This window comes from Xenopus laevis, chromosome 3S, assembly GCF_017654675.1.
Source record: "Xenopus laevis strain J_2021 chromosome 3S, Xenopus_laevis_v10.1, whole genome shotgun sequence".
Lineage (NCBI taxonomy): Eukaryota > Metazoa > Chordata > Amphibia > Anura > Pipidae > Xenopus > Xenopus laevis.
The window spans coordinates 72838055-72852998 of NC_054376.1; the positions used below are offsets into that span (position 1 = coordinate 72838055).

Consider the following 14944-nt stretch of genomic DNA (forward strand, 5'->3'; position numbering starts at 1 on the left):
AGGTTTTTCCTTATTTCACTTTCCTTCTATAGTTTTACGGTGTTGTCCACATTTTTCAGACACACCCCAGGGCTGAAGGGGTGCTAGACAACAAAAGGCTGCAGTCAAGGCTTTCTGCATGAAAAACCATCAGACCAGATCAGATTTTTAATACTGCAAAAAAATGCCATCCTGGGGGCTCCACTGAAACATGCAAAAAACGGGGTCTCGTGTGGCAAATCAAATGAAACTTTCACCTAAGGCTAGGACAGACCAGAATCTTTCTTGTGCTATCTAGGCACTGAAAAAAAAGTCTCCAAAGATTCTGGCCAGGTTTTTTGTTGTTGCATCCAGTGGCCTGCATGGCCTTTATTTAAAGGGGATGTTTCACCCCAAGAAATAATTCCAAATCCTATTTTATGATGTCAATCAAGCAAAATAATCTTCACTTACACTATATAAATTATTTAAATCTAGTTTCTGTTAGTCTTGGAATTCACAATCACATAAAGCAGGCAGCCGCCATTTTGTGGACACATTTTGCATCATGCCAAAATATTGTTTACTTTCCAGAATGGGGCACCTGATGCCAAAGCCCATACACTGGCGTCACAATTAGATGATGAGAAGGGAGTGGGAAAGTGATATCTAGGAAGTGCAGAATCAAAAGTGAAAGTAATTGCCTCCCCCCCCCGAGGAGGGGAAAACAAGATGTGATTGACAGCTGAGATTGTTAAACAAGTTTATAACAGGTATGTTTTAATAAAGAAAAAAATCAGTTTCATGTTTAATTTAAAAATTACTTTTATTATACAGCTTTTTATGTCTGGGTGACAGGTCCCCTTTAAGGCTCTGTGCTTGCTGATGATTAGCCATGTTGGGAAAAAATCTACAGGTTTTTTATCTTTGAGTAAACCTAAGTCAGAAGATATCATAGCTGTGCATACTTTTATATGATGTGCGTGTTATTATGCCTATTGAATGTATACAGTATACTTACAATGTGGTAAAGTGTCCCATAAAATCTACATATACTATCAGCAATGACTGGTGTTTAAAAGAAGTATCAGTACAGAATCACCAATAACAGATAACTGTTCCTGACTGACATGGCTAAATGGAATAGGTTTTGCTTGAAATTGGACAATAATCAAAAAAAAGAAAACCATTAACTTACCTTTTTTCTCAGGGCACTGACATACAACTCACTGTTAGCAAAGTAAAGAGAGGTGTTGGCTTGAAATATTTTAATTCCAGTAGATTCTTTCACCTTGAAGGAAAGAGAATCAGAAAATAATTTTATTATTCCTCAGACCAAATGAAGATGTTAATTTATCTGTGGTGTTGTTGCAACATCTCATTTCCCAGACATTATGGTATCATGGTAATACTATCTCTGTTTGACCAGATCTTTCTATATTTCAGAGCAATGAGATGGAGAAAGTATTGTAGGCCCATGGCCTTTTAAAGGGGCAATGCAGTAGCCATGATAATGGTGTGCTATTCCCAATACAATTGTTTGGCAAGCTGGAAGCTGCCATTAATAAAGGATATCATTTGTCCATGATTATGCCATTCTTAGACATAGGAAAGGTATCAAACTGGTCAGCTCAGAATTCGCAAACAGTTCTGAAGCTTTTTAGTTTTAAAACAGAACCAGTTGAGTGTTAATTTCAGTATGAAGCTGATTTTATTTTCAACTGTGCCTAATAGGTCATCTTAGCTGTAGTTTACTCCTCTGCAACAAAACGCTGTATATGGTTTCAAGCAGCATGTTGTTTTGCACAGTGGCCACTCCAAGTCCTTATACAATTGCCCTATAACTACTAAATTAATTGGTCTGCTGTCTTATGGCAAACAACTATTTCTTAGAATGTTTATATACTTGTTTTCTGTGTCATTCTTACCTCTTCATATTCGTCCACATCACAGTAAATGTCTGTGTTTGGAATCTGTCCAAGGATTCTATACTGTGGACTGAAAAATAATGAAATTATCAATAACATATTATATAGTCATAAATTAGCCAAAAAAAATAAAATCACTTTTGATAATCAGAGTAGTGTCAGTCTGCAGGTGAGACATGTCTTCTATCTCCACCCTACGCCACCAACAACCTGACACTCTGAGAAACTAAGGAAAAAACAAACATAAAACAGCATATTCGAAGAGTCAGCCAAAAACAAATGTGCAATTTTGACAAAATGATATCACTTTAATCTGATCTATTAAACACAAGCTTTAAAACGGCCCTTGGCCAGCGTTTTATTTCAAAGGAATAATTGATCACTTTTGCTAGAAATGCTGACATGTGATTGGCAATGACAGCAAAAGCTATATTGTACCTCAGTGATTTGGCTGTATCTACTGTGTTTATGGTGTTTGTTTGTTCCATCTAGGGTTGCCACACGGCCGGTATTTTACCGGCCTAGCCGGTAAAACACCTGCCGGGGCTGTTATTACAAATTTACCGACAATGTAGCTGCCTGTAATTTGTAATACCCTTAACAAAAGCCCTTGCCCTCCAGTGGAAACTTACCTTTTCCTCGTCATGTTGCCCTGCCCCCTTTTGCAGCACAACCCGCCCCTTTAGTTCCCGCCCCCACCACTGGGCGGTAGACTTTTTAAAAAAGGTGGCAACCCTAGTTCCATCTACCAAAAAGAATAAAGAATCACCATGACTGTATGCTAAAGCTGGTGGATAGGTAAAAAACAAGGTGATATAACATTCCCATCTTGCCTCATTCATCAATACAAAAATGAGCTGTGCCAAAATGGGCACATATCAGCTTCTTAAGAATAAAGAATTTGGCTTCTTTATTCTAAGTCAGCAGCTTATTTGCCTGTGTGGGGTATTCCAATGGGCCTACACAACCGTCAGTCTGAAAATCTTACAGATATCGTTCAGACAGGTTAAAATCTCATTGGAGTAATGGCTGCATCTGCTCATCAATGTGGTCCTTGTCCCAACAGCCTGTATCCCTGTTGGGGCGAGGACCCACCTCAGAGTGGCCATATTGGGGAAGATCGGCTTGTTTGGCAACCTTGAGTAGATGTTTCAATGTATGGTCAGCTTTACGGTTATGGAAGAGCATAGAAGTCATTGTGAGAAGAAACCTGCAAATGAAGAAAGACAAGAAAGCTACAGAGCACTAAAACAAAGCACCTGCTCTGGCTTTCACCAATGTGTCTTATTCACATTCTCTACTTTCTGTCCAGAAAGCAAGCAGAAGATTGATTGTAAGGGAATGGGAGGAGGGATTTGATTGTAAGGTAGTGGAAGGAGGGAGACTGGCTTATTATGGTTATTTTTTTGTATCAGGAGGGAAACTGAAGGAATCAAGTCTTATACTGAAAAGGGAGCATATGCGGTGACAAAACAAACTCTAATTAGGCTACACCTGGAAAATCTTTTCAACACTGTCAGGTTGTACAATACTGTGATTTAATATAGGCATTGAGTTGTCTAACTTTATTGAGAGACTAAGGAAAGGTTATGAACTGCAGTTTAGCCAAGTGGCCAATAAAATTAGACATGGCACTGAATGGAAGCATTCCAAGAGCCACAACACTGTGCTGAGATAGGGCACTTGCACTGCTGTGGTTATAGATTTCCTGCTGTACCTCACTTATTAATCACTTTTTAATGTACTGTACTTCTGCACATGGAAAAGTACAATGCAGTCACTAGCACTTGCTTACTTATCACAATAACAGCTTAATATTCCAGTCCATATATGTATGTACTCATCATGTCTCTTAGAATTGCAGCTGCCATCTAATATCCTTTAGTGGTAAATCAAATCACAATGTGCCTGCTGGAATAAACAGTAACATTGCTGTCAGATGCTCATGGGTCATACAGCATGGAGTAACTGAAAATCTGAAAAAAAAAATTCTAGCACTGCAATGCCAACTCTGCATGTATTAATGATTTATATTGGTTCAAAATAAACCTTTATGTCTGCTAGAAGAACAAAAATAAGTTCATACCTTTGAGTGCGGTAGATCACTGTTAAAATAGCAAACGTCACTGCAACGAGTAAGCCATAGTCTAGCCCTAAAGAAACAGAAGCCAAAAACGATACCACCCAGATAGCCTGAAATAAATAAAATGTCATTAAGACAGGAATTAAAAGGAGAAGTGAAACAGTTTTGACAGCCAGCCCTTTTCAGAACTATGTGCTCATGGCACAGTGAAGTGGGACTGGCTTGTTTACTGCATATTTGTGTGTGTGTGTGTGTATGTATATGTATGTATATATATATATATATATATATATATATATATATATATATATATATATATATATATATATATATATATATATATATATATATATATATATATATATATATATATATACACACACACACACACATTGGTTTGCTGCCAACCACTGAGGTTGTTCTGATTGCCATGGCTCCTTCTGAATATCATGGTTATGAAAACACTATGCTCCATAAAGAATGAAAATTGACCCAGGGGAGTCAACCATAGAAAACCAAGATGATTACTTTATACCAGCTGATTACATATTTGTTAACATCCTACTGAATATAATTGCCAGAACAGTATTGCATTGTGTGGGTTTAAGCGGCTCACTTCTAGGTTCATGTAATTAGGGTTGCCACCTGGCCGGTATTTGAAGTTTGATCCCATTATTAATAGGGGAAACGCATAAAAATATAGGAGGGCAAATAAAGGTGGCAACCCTATATGTAATAAAACACTTTAGTATGATGTAGAGAATGACATACTGATATAATTTACAATTGTTTTTCATTATTTGTGGTTTTTGCGTTATTTAGCTTTTTATTCAGCAGCTCTCCAGTTTGCAGTGTCAGTGGACGCCCATTTGAAAGCTGGAAAGAGGAAAAGTTGCTTAGAATTGACCATTCTATAACATACTAAAGGTTTACATAAAGGTGAACCACCCCTTTAACAAAGCTGTCCATTTGTTTAAAAATGCAGAAAAACTACAACTGCACAACTATAGTAAATCTACCATTTAATGTGCTATAGAAATTATGAAATTTTCTTATTTAAGCAGATCTGTTGAAATACGTACATGCTTTAGTAGGAAGCATGGCTTTTTTGTGAATGTTTTTCCATGCTGTAACCTAGAGGTTTTGCTTTAAGTGAAATCAGGGGCCTGGTCCATTATTCCTCCTCCACCACACTGTATATCTGCACTTTGCATTTAGGCAGCCAGTGTTCTAATAGTAACTGTCAAACCCAAACTTTTCTGCCAGACTCCATTTATCACTTCAGAGGATGCATGTTTATTGCTCCACAGTCCAGTGGCGTTAACCTTCACACCACTCCATCCAACGCTTGTGTGAGCACATGGTGGTTTTTGGTTTGTTTCTTCCTTTCTCACTATGAATAGTTCTTGTGCTGACATTGCTTCCAGGCAAAGTTCAGAACTCAGAAGTGAGTGTTCCAATTGAGCACGTCATTGTCTGGATACTTTTGGCTAAAATATGCCCGATACTTTCAACCATAAAGTGTATATTGGTGCTATGTACTTGCCCAAAAGATAAAAATAATTGTATATTAATGAACAGTGAATATTGTGGTCTAAATTGGATACTAATTACAATGTGCAGAAATATAGGTGGTGGAATTTGAATAAACAAGGACACTCACTACCACGAAAAAAGTCCCAACCCAACAGTATTGCAAACTAAAGTGCCAGTGAGTTAAACAGATGGAGTGTTGCCGTGACATCAGTGACATCAGATTTTCACAAATGCAAATCCTAGCATTATTTTTTTTTTTTTTTTTTACTATACTCTTAAAATATTAACTCTGATTTCCGAAATGAGCCAGATAATGCGTATGGAGGAACTATTGTCATATATGCACGATAGACAAACAGTGTATGTGAAGACATGGACAGCTTGGGTTATGTTTCTGGAATCAGACGCTATAAATAAAAAATGTCTAACCGGACAGGAGCAATCTTTTAATTGAGTACAAACAATTCTATAACAGAATGAGCAAAATGTAGTGTTTGGCCTAGTACAAGTTTCTATAGTTCTTTTTTTTCTTTTTCATTTCTCTTTCTTTCTGATATTTTTCGTAGTTGCTTGCCCAGGGTGTTCCCACTAGATCCCTCCTAAACCAGCTCACCCCCTGCCGATTCGTTTCAGGGGATCTATTATTATGATGTAACTTAAGAGAGATGGACGTAGTGACATTACACTCTCTACCATAGGTCATGAGTAGAGCATTAATACTAAGCAATATAAGTATGGGTTAACACTCTATGTTTCCAAGGTGTCAATAGAGAAAGGATAATTGGGTTTAGGACTAAAGAAAAGAAGTAATCACCCTGGTCTTCCCCTATGTCTCGCATTCTCTCTAGCATTTGAATGAACACACTGTATGGAAAACATGCTTTATTATTGTAAAAAGAACGTTGAGATGTTATTTTTATGTATGCTATATAAACTAAAAATAAAGATTATATATATAAAAAAATATTATTAACTCTGAAAATGGAAAAAAGCTGCATCTATTCAAAATATTACATACCCTTTTTATCACAATATAAATCTAGTAACATCTTAAAAACCTACTGCTTACCAGTTCCAGCCTACTGGTCCGCCATAAATTTGGAATATCTGCAAACTGCTTGAACATTCCTTTCAAGTTCACCATCACAATGGCCGCTAGCACAGCCTAGAGGAAAGAAAAAGCAAACTTCAGTTGCTCAAATAATTAAGCCGTTCATTTAACATTTGATGAATCCTGTGTACCTTTGAATGTTTTTTTAAGGGTGGTGGCCTCACAAGGAAAGTTCGGGCGACTTTGGAAACCCAAAGCGATTCATATGCCATCCCGCTGGTGATTAGTATTCCTGCTGGCAGGAAGGCATTTCTGGGAGATTAGTCGCTCAAAGTAGTGGAAATTTGTAGCTGGGCGACTAATCTCCCTGTCTGCCACCACCCATAAAGCCAAAGCAAGGATGGAAAAATGCATTTTCTATTATTTTGTCAGTTAAAGTGAAGGAAAGGTTAAGACTAAGTAAGCTTTATCAGAAATGTCTATATAAATACGCTAGTAAATCCTCAAAGAAAATGCTGCTCAAAGAAAAGTTCTCTGTCAAAAGAAACACCACATTTCTTTCCTTCTATTGTAGACACATGGACTTCTGTATTAGGCTTCCTGTTTTCAGCTTAAACCATTAGGGCTTGAGTTTGAGCATGCTCAGTTTGCTCCTCTCCCCCTTTCTCCTCCCCTTCCTGCTAAAATCTGAGATCAGAACTATGAGCGAGAAAGGAGAGACAGGAAGTGATGTCACAGCAAGCTAATATGGCAGCTGCTATCCTAAACAAATAGAGAGAGTGTCTAAAACAGTTTACTCAGGTAGGTATAGAAACACATTCTAAAGAATAAAAATAGCATTCTAGCTTGCACTGTTGCAGCTTTCCTTCTCCTTTAAACCCAAGTAAAAACTGACTCGACTTGGATTTAAGGTGACTTCTAGCTTGCACTGTTGTGGCTTTCCTTCTCCTTTAAACCCAAGTAAAAACTGACTTGACTTGGATTTTAGGTGACTGAAGCAGCAAATAAAGCAGAAAAACAGTGATATTTTATTTGCATACATAAAAGTATAGTTGTGGGAGAAAACTATAGTTATCTTAAATCCCAGGCAAATGTTCAAACTATGATCCAGACAGATTGGCAGAGCGATGGATATCCTTTTTACTTACCTGTGGTAATGGTTGGAAAAGGTATCCAATGACCACTATTACCAAAAGCACCATCAATGATGACAACAATCCTGCAATCTGAAAGTTCTGTGATTAGTTCCTAGAATGCATGTTAATACACAGGGGAGGGCATGAGATTTAGACAACCTGGATTTTGGCTGAAGCTGACATTTCCATCTGATCTGCTCATTAGTAACTAAACAGTCTAACATAAATAACATTTGGTTATTATGCTATTAAGTAAGTGCTATTAATAGCACTTACAGAATGTAAATAATCCATACTCTGAGATTAGATTCTGTTTCTCACCCTGTAACAGGATCTAATATCCTGACATTTCTAGCTTATTATAAAGAAGCAAATCATGCTATATCCCATAGCTTTACATAATGATAATAAACCACAGGCCTCCTGCTATGAGATTTAAATTCCCAATAAGTTGTTGGGAGCTGAATTCTATACATCACTTATAGCAATTTCCAGCTGTGTAAATGTATATGCTTCTAAATAGGACCCTTAAAGGGGTGGTTCACGTTTAAGCAACCTTTCAATTGGTTTTCATTATTTATTTTTTAGAGTTTTAAAGTTATTTGTCTTTTTCTTTTGATACTTTACAGCTTTCAAATGGGCGTCGCTGTCCCCTACTAAAAATCAAATGCTCTGTAAGGCTATAAATGTATTGTTATTGTTACTTTTTATTACTGATCCTTCTATTCAGGCCCTCTCCTATTCATATTCCAGTTTCTTATTCAAATCAATGCATGGTTGCTAGGGTAATTTGGACCCTAGTTACCAGATTGATTAAAATGCAGATTGAAGAGCTGCTGAATAAAAAGCTAAATAACTCAAAAACCTTTAATAATATAAAATGAAAACAAATTGAAAATTATCTCACAATATCACTCTCTACATCATACTAAAAGTTATCTCAAAAGTGAACAACCTCTTTAAGTATATAGAGGCAGATACAAGCTGACAACAAAGTCAGCAGCTTATTGGCCTATGTATGGGACCCTACAAGGGGCCTTCCAGACCAATATTTGCCTGAAAATCAGGCAGGTGTCAAAGAAGCAGGATCTGTCCTGCAAGATCTTTACATGTATGGCCAGCTAAATAATCTGAGACATACACAACTATACCTATATATGATACAACTATTTCATTGAATGGTATTTTATTTTACTATGACAAGTGACTGTTAATACATTTCTGTATTGATTACACTAAACCCTGCTGACGTCTTGGTCTTGACTCCTGACCAATAGAATGTTTTAAAAGCCCTAATGTTAACTACTGTAACATTACTACAGGAAATGATACTGTCTGTGCTATGCTATAATTCCATTCTAACATCAAATCTAATTTTGTTAAAACAGACAATTACCTGGGTATTGCCTCCAGTGCTCTCTTGGACAAGGCTACGAGACATTGAGCAGGTTACAGAAAATGTCTGAAAGAAGGAACCCACTGAATTGCAAACTCCCAGAGCAATAAGTTCCTAACAATTCAAAGAAAGTACACATGATATTAATACATTTTGAAGGCACAGACAGTGTTGTGCTCAAACAATAGGGCACACACATCACTCAAAAGGACATTAGCAACACTAGAAATGATGCCAGACACACTGTAAACATTTTTTGGAGCAATGAAGTGCACGCACAGCTGCTGTAATTTTGGCGATCAGACACAATAATAGTAGGCTGGCACCATTGCACCAAGTGCATCATCTACTTGTGACTGCAATGATGCTGAATTCTGGAAAAAACCCACTTCATTGTGGGGAAAAAACCATGGTAACTGAGCTTAAAATTGCACTAGCACACATACATGTGCCCTTGTATCTTTATGAGATGTTGCCTTGTGTTAAGTACAAAAAATTAATATGAATTTTGAATTACTATTATGATTATCTCTTGAAATCATGAAACAGCCTAAAGCACTTTGCTTTTCATTATATCTGTTATGTTACCATAGGATCATTTCATTTATTGTTAAATGGCAATAATCAAGGTATTATTAAAAATGCATTGACTTATAGTATGTCTGAAATTTGAAATTATAGAGCTCAATGTTAACTCGCCCTTAACAAAATGAAGGTATCGTAGAGGCTAGAAAGCTTGTATAGTCCATTTGTTTCTTACCTGATTGCCACTGACCTCATAACCATGCTTAAGAGCAAAGATTTTGGCCATTGAAATGGTCATGGAAAATCCAACGATAGCAATAGCCACGGCATCCACAAACACGTCTTTGAACAGACTGATGTCAGGAAGACCAGGTGGGCTGAACCTGCATTTTAGGGAGAACTCGTCAATAACAAATGTACAGTGATTATCACAATTTCATGCTTTCAGAACAGTGCAATAAAGTCCTGGCAACAAAAGATCTGCTTAAATTCTGAACCTTTATATAATGAATAATTATTAAAAAAAAAACCACAAAGAAATAAGAAATGAAGAGTGATTGCAAATAGTTTTAGATTTATCCCTGATAAAGGAGAAGATAGAATAGGAAAGAACCGTCTGCTTTCTTCAGAATGGAGTAGGGATTTATAGTTTTCTTTACAGAGCTGCTTTTGGGAATAAAGTGCCATAGCATTATGAAATATGCTGATATGCTGATGCTATCATTATATGTTACAATGCTAGAGCCATGAACAACATCACTCTCAGTAACATTTATGGCCTTGAACTACAGGTCTCAATAAAAATATCACATCAAACAGCACAGATGAATTTCTTTCTACCAAGAAATATATTCTAATAGATGTGCCATTGGATAGTCCCATATTGAAACCCTGACATTTTAACTGTTAAATTCCACCTTAATGGTTCATACGAGATACTGTGCTCACACACAAAGTGCCCACATATATGCTAGGTTACATCAGCCAATGAAGGGTAGAGCTGTTTTTGCTTCCACATTTCATTCTGTTACAGTTAGAACCTGCATTTCTTGCTGCCATGTGTTCAGCAAATGGGTTCATGGTCTGTTGTTTGTAAAGAACATTCTTCTGGTATACTACATGACTGGAAACTGCCATATAGCTTAGTGAAACATTACTGATAACGGACAAAATAAAAACATTGCTTTTCAAACCTTGATGGTTCTATTCAGCTGAGGTTTAAGGTGCATGACAGCCCAAGGCAGCATTTTAGCAGTTTTCTTGCAAAATATTCTGTGCACATAATACATTAAGACCTAAACTTTATTTTTAAAATAAGTAAAGAATACAGGCAGAAATTCTCAGTGAATATTTTTCTGATTGGTAGGTCAATGTGGGATGAAGATTTGTTTGTTAACAAACTGGACAAAACTATTTTCCAGTCCTAGTAAACAAAAATTTTTGTAAAATAAAACAAAGCCATGGCCCCCTGTATGTCAGGAAGTAATAATAACAATGCTTTTCGTCTAACAACTAAGGTTTTTATATAAAGCATGACCCCCTCTGTTTCCTTGTCAGTCTGTAAAATATTGAAAGATACCAGAACATAGTCCGCAAGCATTTCATATCTGAATGTATATTAAAAACTGTATAAATACGTGCTACAGGTCACTGTAAATAAACTGATTCTTACCCAGTGGGGATCTTTCCAACAATAGCTACCTTATGAGATTCTTCAAGGTTTAGCCCAGCAGAGATCCCAGTTGAAACTATTACCTAGGACAAAATAAATGGAAAAGGTTGATCTCCCATTGTTCAAAACACAATTAAATGGTTGTTTCTTTGTCACAAACATAAGAATCAAATTTTCTAGGCAGCAAAAGTAATCAAATGTTAAATAAGCAATATGGGACAACTAATACATTGCCTTATTTAGTATATTTATAACTCACTATATTTATACATGAAATAGAATATTAAAAAAGGTATTTTCTCCACATACAGTATTTATACATTACCTATAAAAGTACTTTATGGTAAAGGAGACCTTGCATACCTTCTATATGCATTCAACAGTATTTGTACAAGAAGCCTTCGTCCCAGATCAGGGCTGGAAGAGAGCTTTACAACTCAAATACTAGTTCAGAATTCTTTACTTCATTGCAATTACTATTGTTACAGCAAATATAACAGGGTGATCATGAACACCAAACCTAAACAGGTGACTAATTTTTTGGGTTCTGCATCAGCGTTTCTGTGCCAAGCATACAATCGATCTTCAATAAGTTAGATGAAGAAATTCATTTTACAATAATAAGATGCAATGGTGGCTTCGTTATTACACTTGGTGAATGGCCACATTCATGTCCCCATAGTCCAGTGGTTTCCAAACAGTGCAGCTACTCTCTCTAGGGGCTCATAAGCAGTGGATGGGGAAGGCAAGTCCAATTAGGATAAGATTTGTGATTGATTGCTTATTCCCCATCTTGAATATCCCTGTAAAGATGGTAGTGTAACTGTTACAGATATGTTTTCATACGTCTCCATACTTGTTATGAGCTAATGCAGCTTGACTATAAGTTGCTATTACAAATTGGAGGGGAGCCAAAAAATAAACAAATGAATTAAAGTTTGAAAACCTCTGCTAGAGCCCCATACTATTGCCCCACTCATGACTGGACTAAGTCTACTCAGGCAACAGGGATGATACAGAGATTTTATAAATGGCCATATACAAGTGAACAAGTAAGGTTCTATGCAAGGAACCTGACAATTATAGACAGATGTTCCATTGAAGTAATAAACTGCAGTGGTATTCCCTGGTCAGCAGAATACTTACAACAATAATCTCCATGGGAATAGGAATTGGCAGTTTCTTCTTGAAGCGATCATTGATTTCTTTGGCTCCCAGTAGTAATATGATACATGATATACCCAAAATCAACGTGGCAATATTCACTGTCATGATATTTGATAGCACAGCAGTAAAGCTCTGGTCAGACAATAAGCAGATGAGATAAACTAGCGTGACAGATAGATAAATAGAGAAACCTAATTTACATTAATCCCCTCGTTGCTTTTTTTAAGCTTTTAGTTTTGCTTTTTATGAAACAAGTCAAACAAACCACACAACTAAATCATATAAACAAAAACAAAGAATGAAAATAAAAGAAGTCGGAAAGATCCCCCTCTATTTTACCACATAAGAAATTCTACCATGTCCTCAATAACTTAACCTTTAAACCATTATCAGTTATATCACACTTACCATGCTAGCATTAAAATCAGTGAGAACTCTGATTTTAATGCAAACACTGTGCATGGTATATTATTCCTACTAGTGTAGGAATGTTTCAATGTAAATATTCAAAGATCATAATAGCTAGTTGTGCCTTATGGTACTATACAGATATTATTGGATAGACAGAAACCTTTCATTAACATCTTTGTGCATCTACTACTAATAATAAACAGTTCGAAGTGCTGCCTCCCCATCACCCTATTTAAAGAACAAAGATCACCAAGAAAATGGTTGCACATGCTTTATGTAATGGGTTACTTACATATATTACTGCCAGAGGCTCTTTGTATCTTTTAGTTTTAACCCCTAAGAGATATTTTAGCTGAGATGTGAAGACATGTACCGCAGCTGCAGTTGTGAAGCCTCGTACCAAAGGCTCAGTCAGGTAGATGGCAACAAAGCCAAATCGAAGGATACCTAGACACAGCTTAAAACACACACATATTTTAGCAATAATCCTTTAACCAGTAAATGAAACAAATGTTTTTTAAATTCCTATGTGCAAGGTAGGTCAGCAAACCATCAAATGCAGCAGTATAAAACAATTACCTACAGATCATTAACAAATATACAGCTGACACTATGGTGAAGATTTATCAAAGTGGGAATTTATAACTCACCTGAGAAAAACGAACTCACTTTCAATTTATTCCCATGGGAATTTTAGAATCATATTTATCAATGGAGTTCACCATTTGATAAATAAGCTTTTAAAAATACCATAGGAATGAATAGAAAGTGAGTGAGTATTTCTATGGAGAGTTCTAAATTCCCACTTTGATAATTCTTCCCCCAGATGTGCCAAGATGTTTGGCAGTTTGCTGATATAGACCATCCAGTCCAACCATAAGAACATTTGGCCAGATCATCCTGCAATCCCATCAAACAACAGTCCATCTATGAGGATTGAAAATCTACTCTGCCAATAATTCAGAGAAATGTAAAAAGGGGTATAAAAAAAACAGTGAATTAATGATAGCTACTTTTCCCTGAACTTATCTTCTGACCATTGTTTAAACAAGGAAACCAAGTTGAGTTTTTTGTGCTATAAATAAATACATGTGTGTTATAATTAAATACCTGAATGATCCCTGAAAGCAAAGTAAGAGCAACCGCTACTTTCACCCTCATTGCGTCTCTTGCATCAATCTTCTCTTGATAGTCAGTGCTGTTTGTAGCATTTGTTGTCTTTATATCAAACATTTCATCAGGTGCGATTCTTACAGCGACACCCCCAATCATTAAGCTTATCACTGCAAAGGTACCTGCAAGTTGCACAATTAAATAATAACTGCACCCACAAGAGCATAAAAATTGCCTTCTGGTCAATGGTTATTTGAATTTTTCACTAGATAACTGTGTAGATTAATTTCCCTTTAGTCTAGGGCCACATGGGGGCTGAAATTGGCTAGCTGAAATGCACTGGCACATTTCAGCCCTACCGCAGACAGCAGCCTCCTCATTCTTCCTCATTCTTTTAGAAGCGGCGCAAACAGACTTCAGCAGATTTCGGTTCAAAATGCAGAGACTCTCGGTTCTTTCCCATAATCCACCACGAGTCTGTTAGTGCTGCTTCCTTTTAGCACTTCTGAATGAGGAAGAGAGAACTATTTTCCTAGACAGCCTACATGCACACACATGGCAGTCACTGCACCTCCAGTTGTATCTTGGCCCATACACATACACGTATATAAACAAACAAATGGAACACAAAGAATAAAAATCACAAAAGGAGAATTCCCTCTCCCACTATATAACTTTTAATGAGATAGAGGAACAGAAGTACCAGTTAAATACAGGTAAATAACCTTCAGGTTATAACATAGACCACAAAAAACGTATTGGAAAGATGTAGGAGGCCTATAAGCCACTAAAAAACAGTGTACTGACCAATGCCAAAATAACACTGCAAACCTGTTCTAGTGGGGATACTGCAAATACACAAATACAAAGAGTTTTGAAAATCACAATATAAGAATAAGTAGAAGAAGGTTACCAAAGTCCCATTGCTTAGTAACCAAAAGCTAACCAACGAAAGGCAAGGCTGCACC

At 36.6% G+C, this 14944-nt stretch overlaps 1 protein-coding gene across 2 annotated transcripts in view; it reads right to left on the reverse strand.

Moving 5' to 3' along the window:
• The window catches only part of slc26a5.S (solute carrier family 26 member 5 S homeolog), a 51971-nt gene that overhangs the window by 6649 nt on the left and 30378 nt on the right, over window positions 1-14944 (reverse strand). For both annotated transcript variants that reach the window (XM_041588492.1, XM_018255772.2), the window contains 11 exons: window positions 13974-14158; window positions 13156-13320; window positions 12432-12584; window positions 11286-11368; window positions 9849-9996; window positions 9089-9202; window positions 7705-7782; window positions 6575-6670; window positions 3973-4079; window positions 1887-1956; window positions 1157-1249 (listed from right to left, as the gene is read on the reverse strand). In XM_041588492.1, the coding sequence (XP_041444426.1) occupies window positions 1157-1249; window positions 1887-1956; window positions 3973-4079; window positions 6575-6670; window positions 7705-7782; window positions 9089-9202; window positions 9849-9996; window positions 11286-11368; window positions 12432-12584; window positions 13156-13320; window positions 13974-14158 (1292 nt within the window). The remainder of the gene's footprint in view (window positions 1-1156; window positions 1250-1886; window positions 1957-3972; window positions 4080-6574; window positions 6671-7704; window positions 7783-9088; window positions 9203-9848; window positions 9997-11285; window positions 11369-12431; window positions 12585-13155; window positions 13321-13973; window positions 14159-14944) is intronic.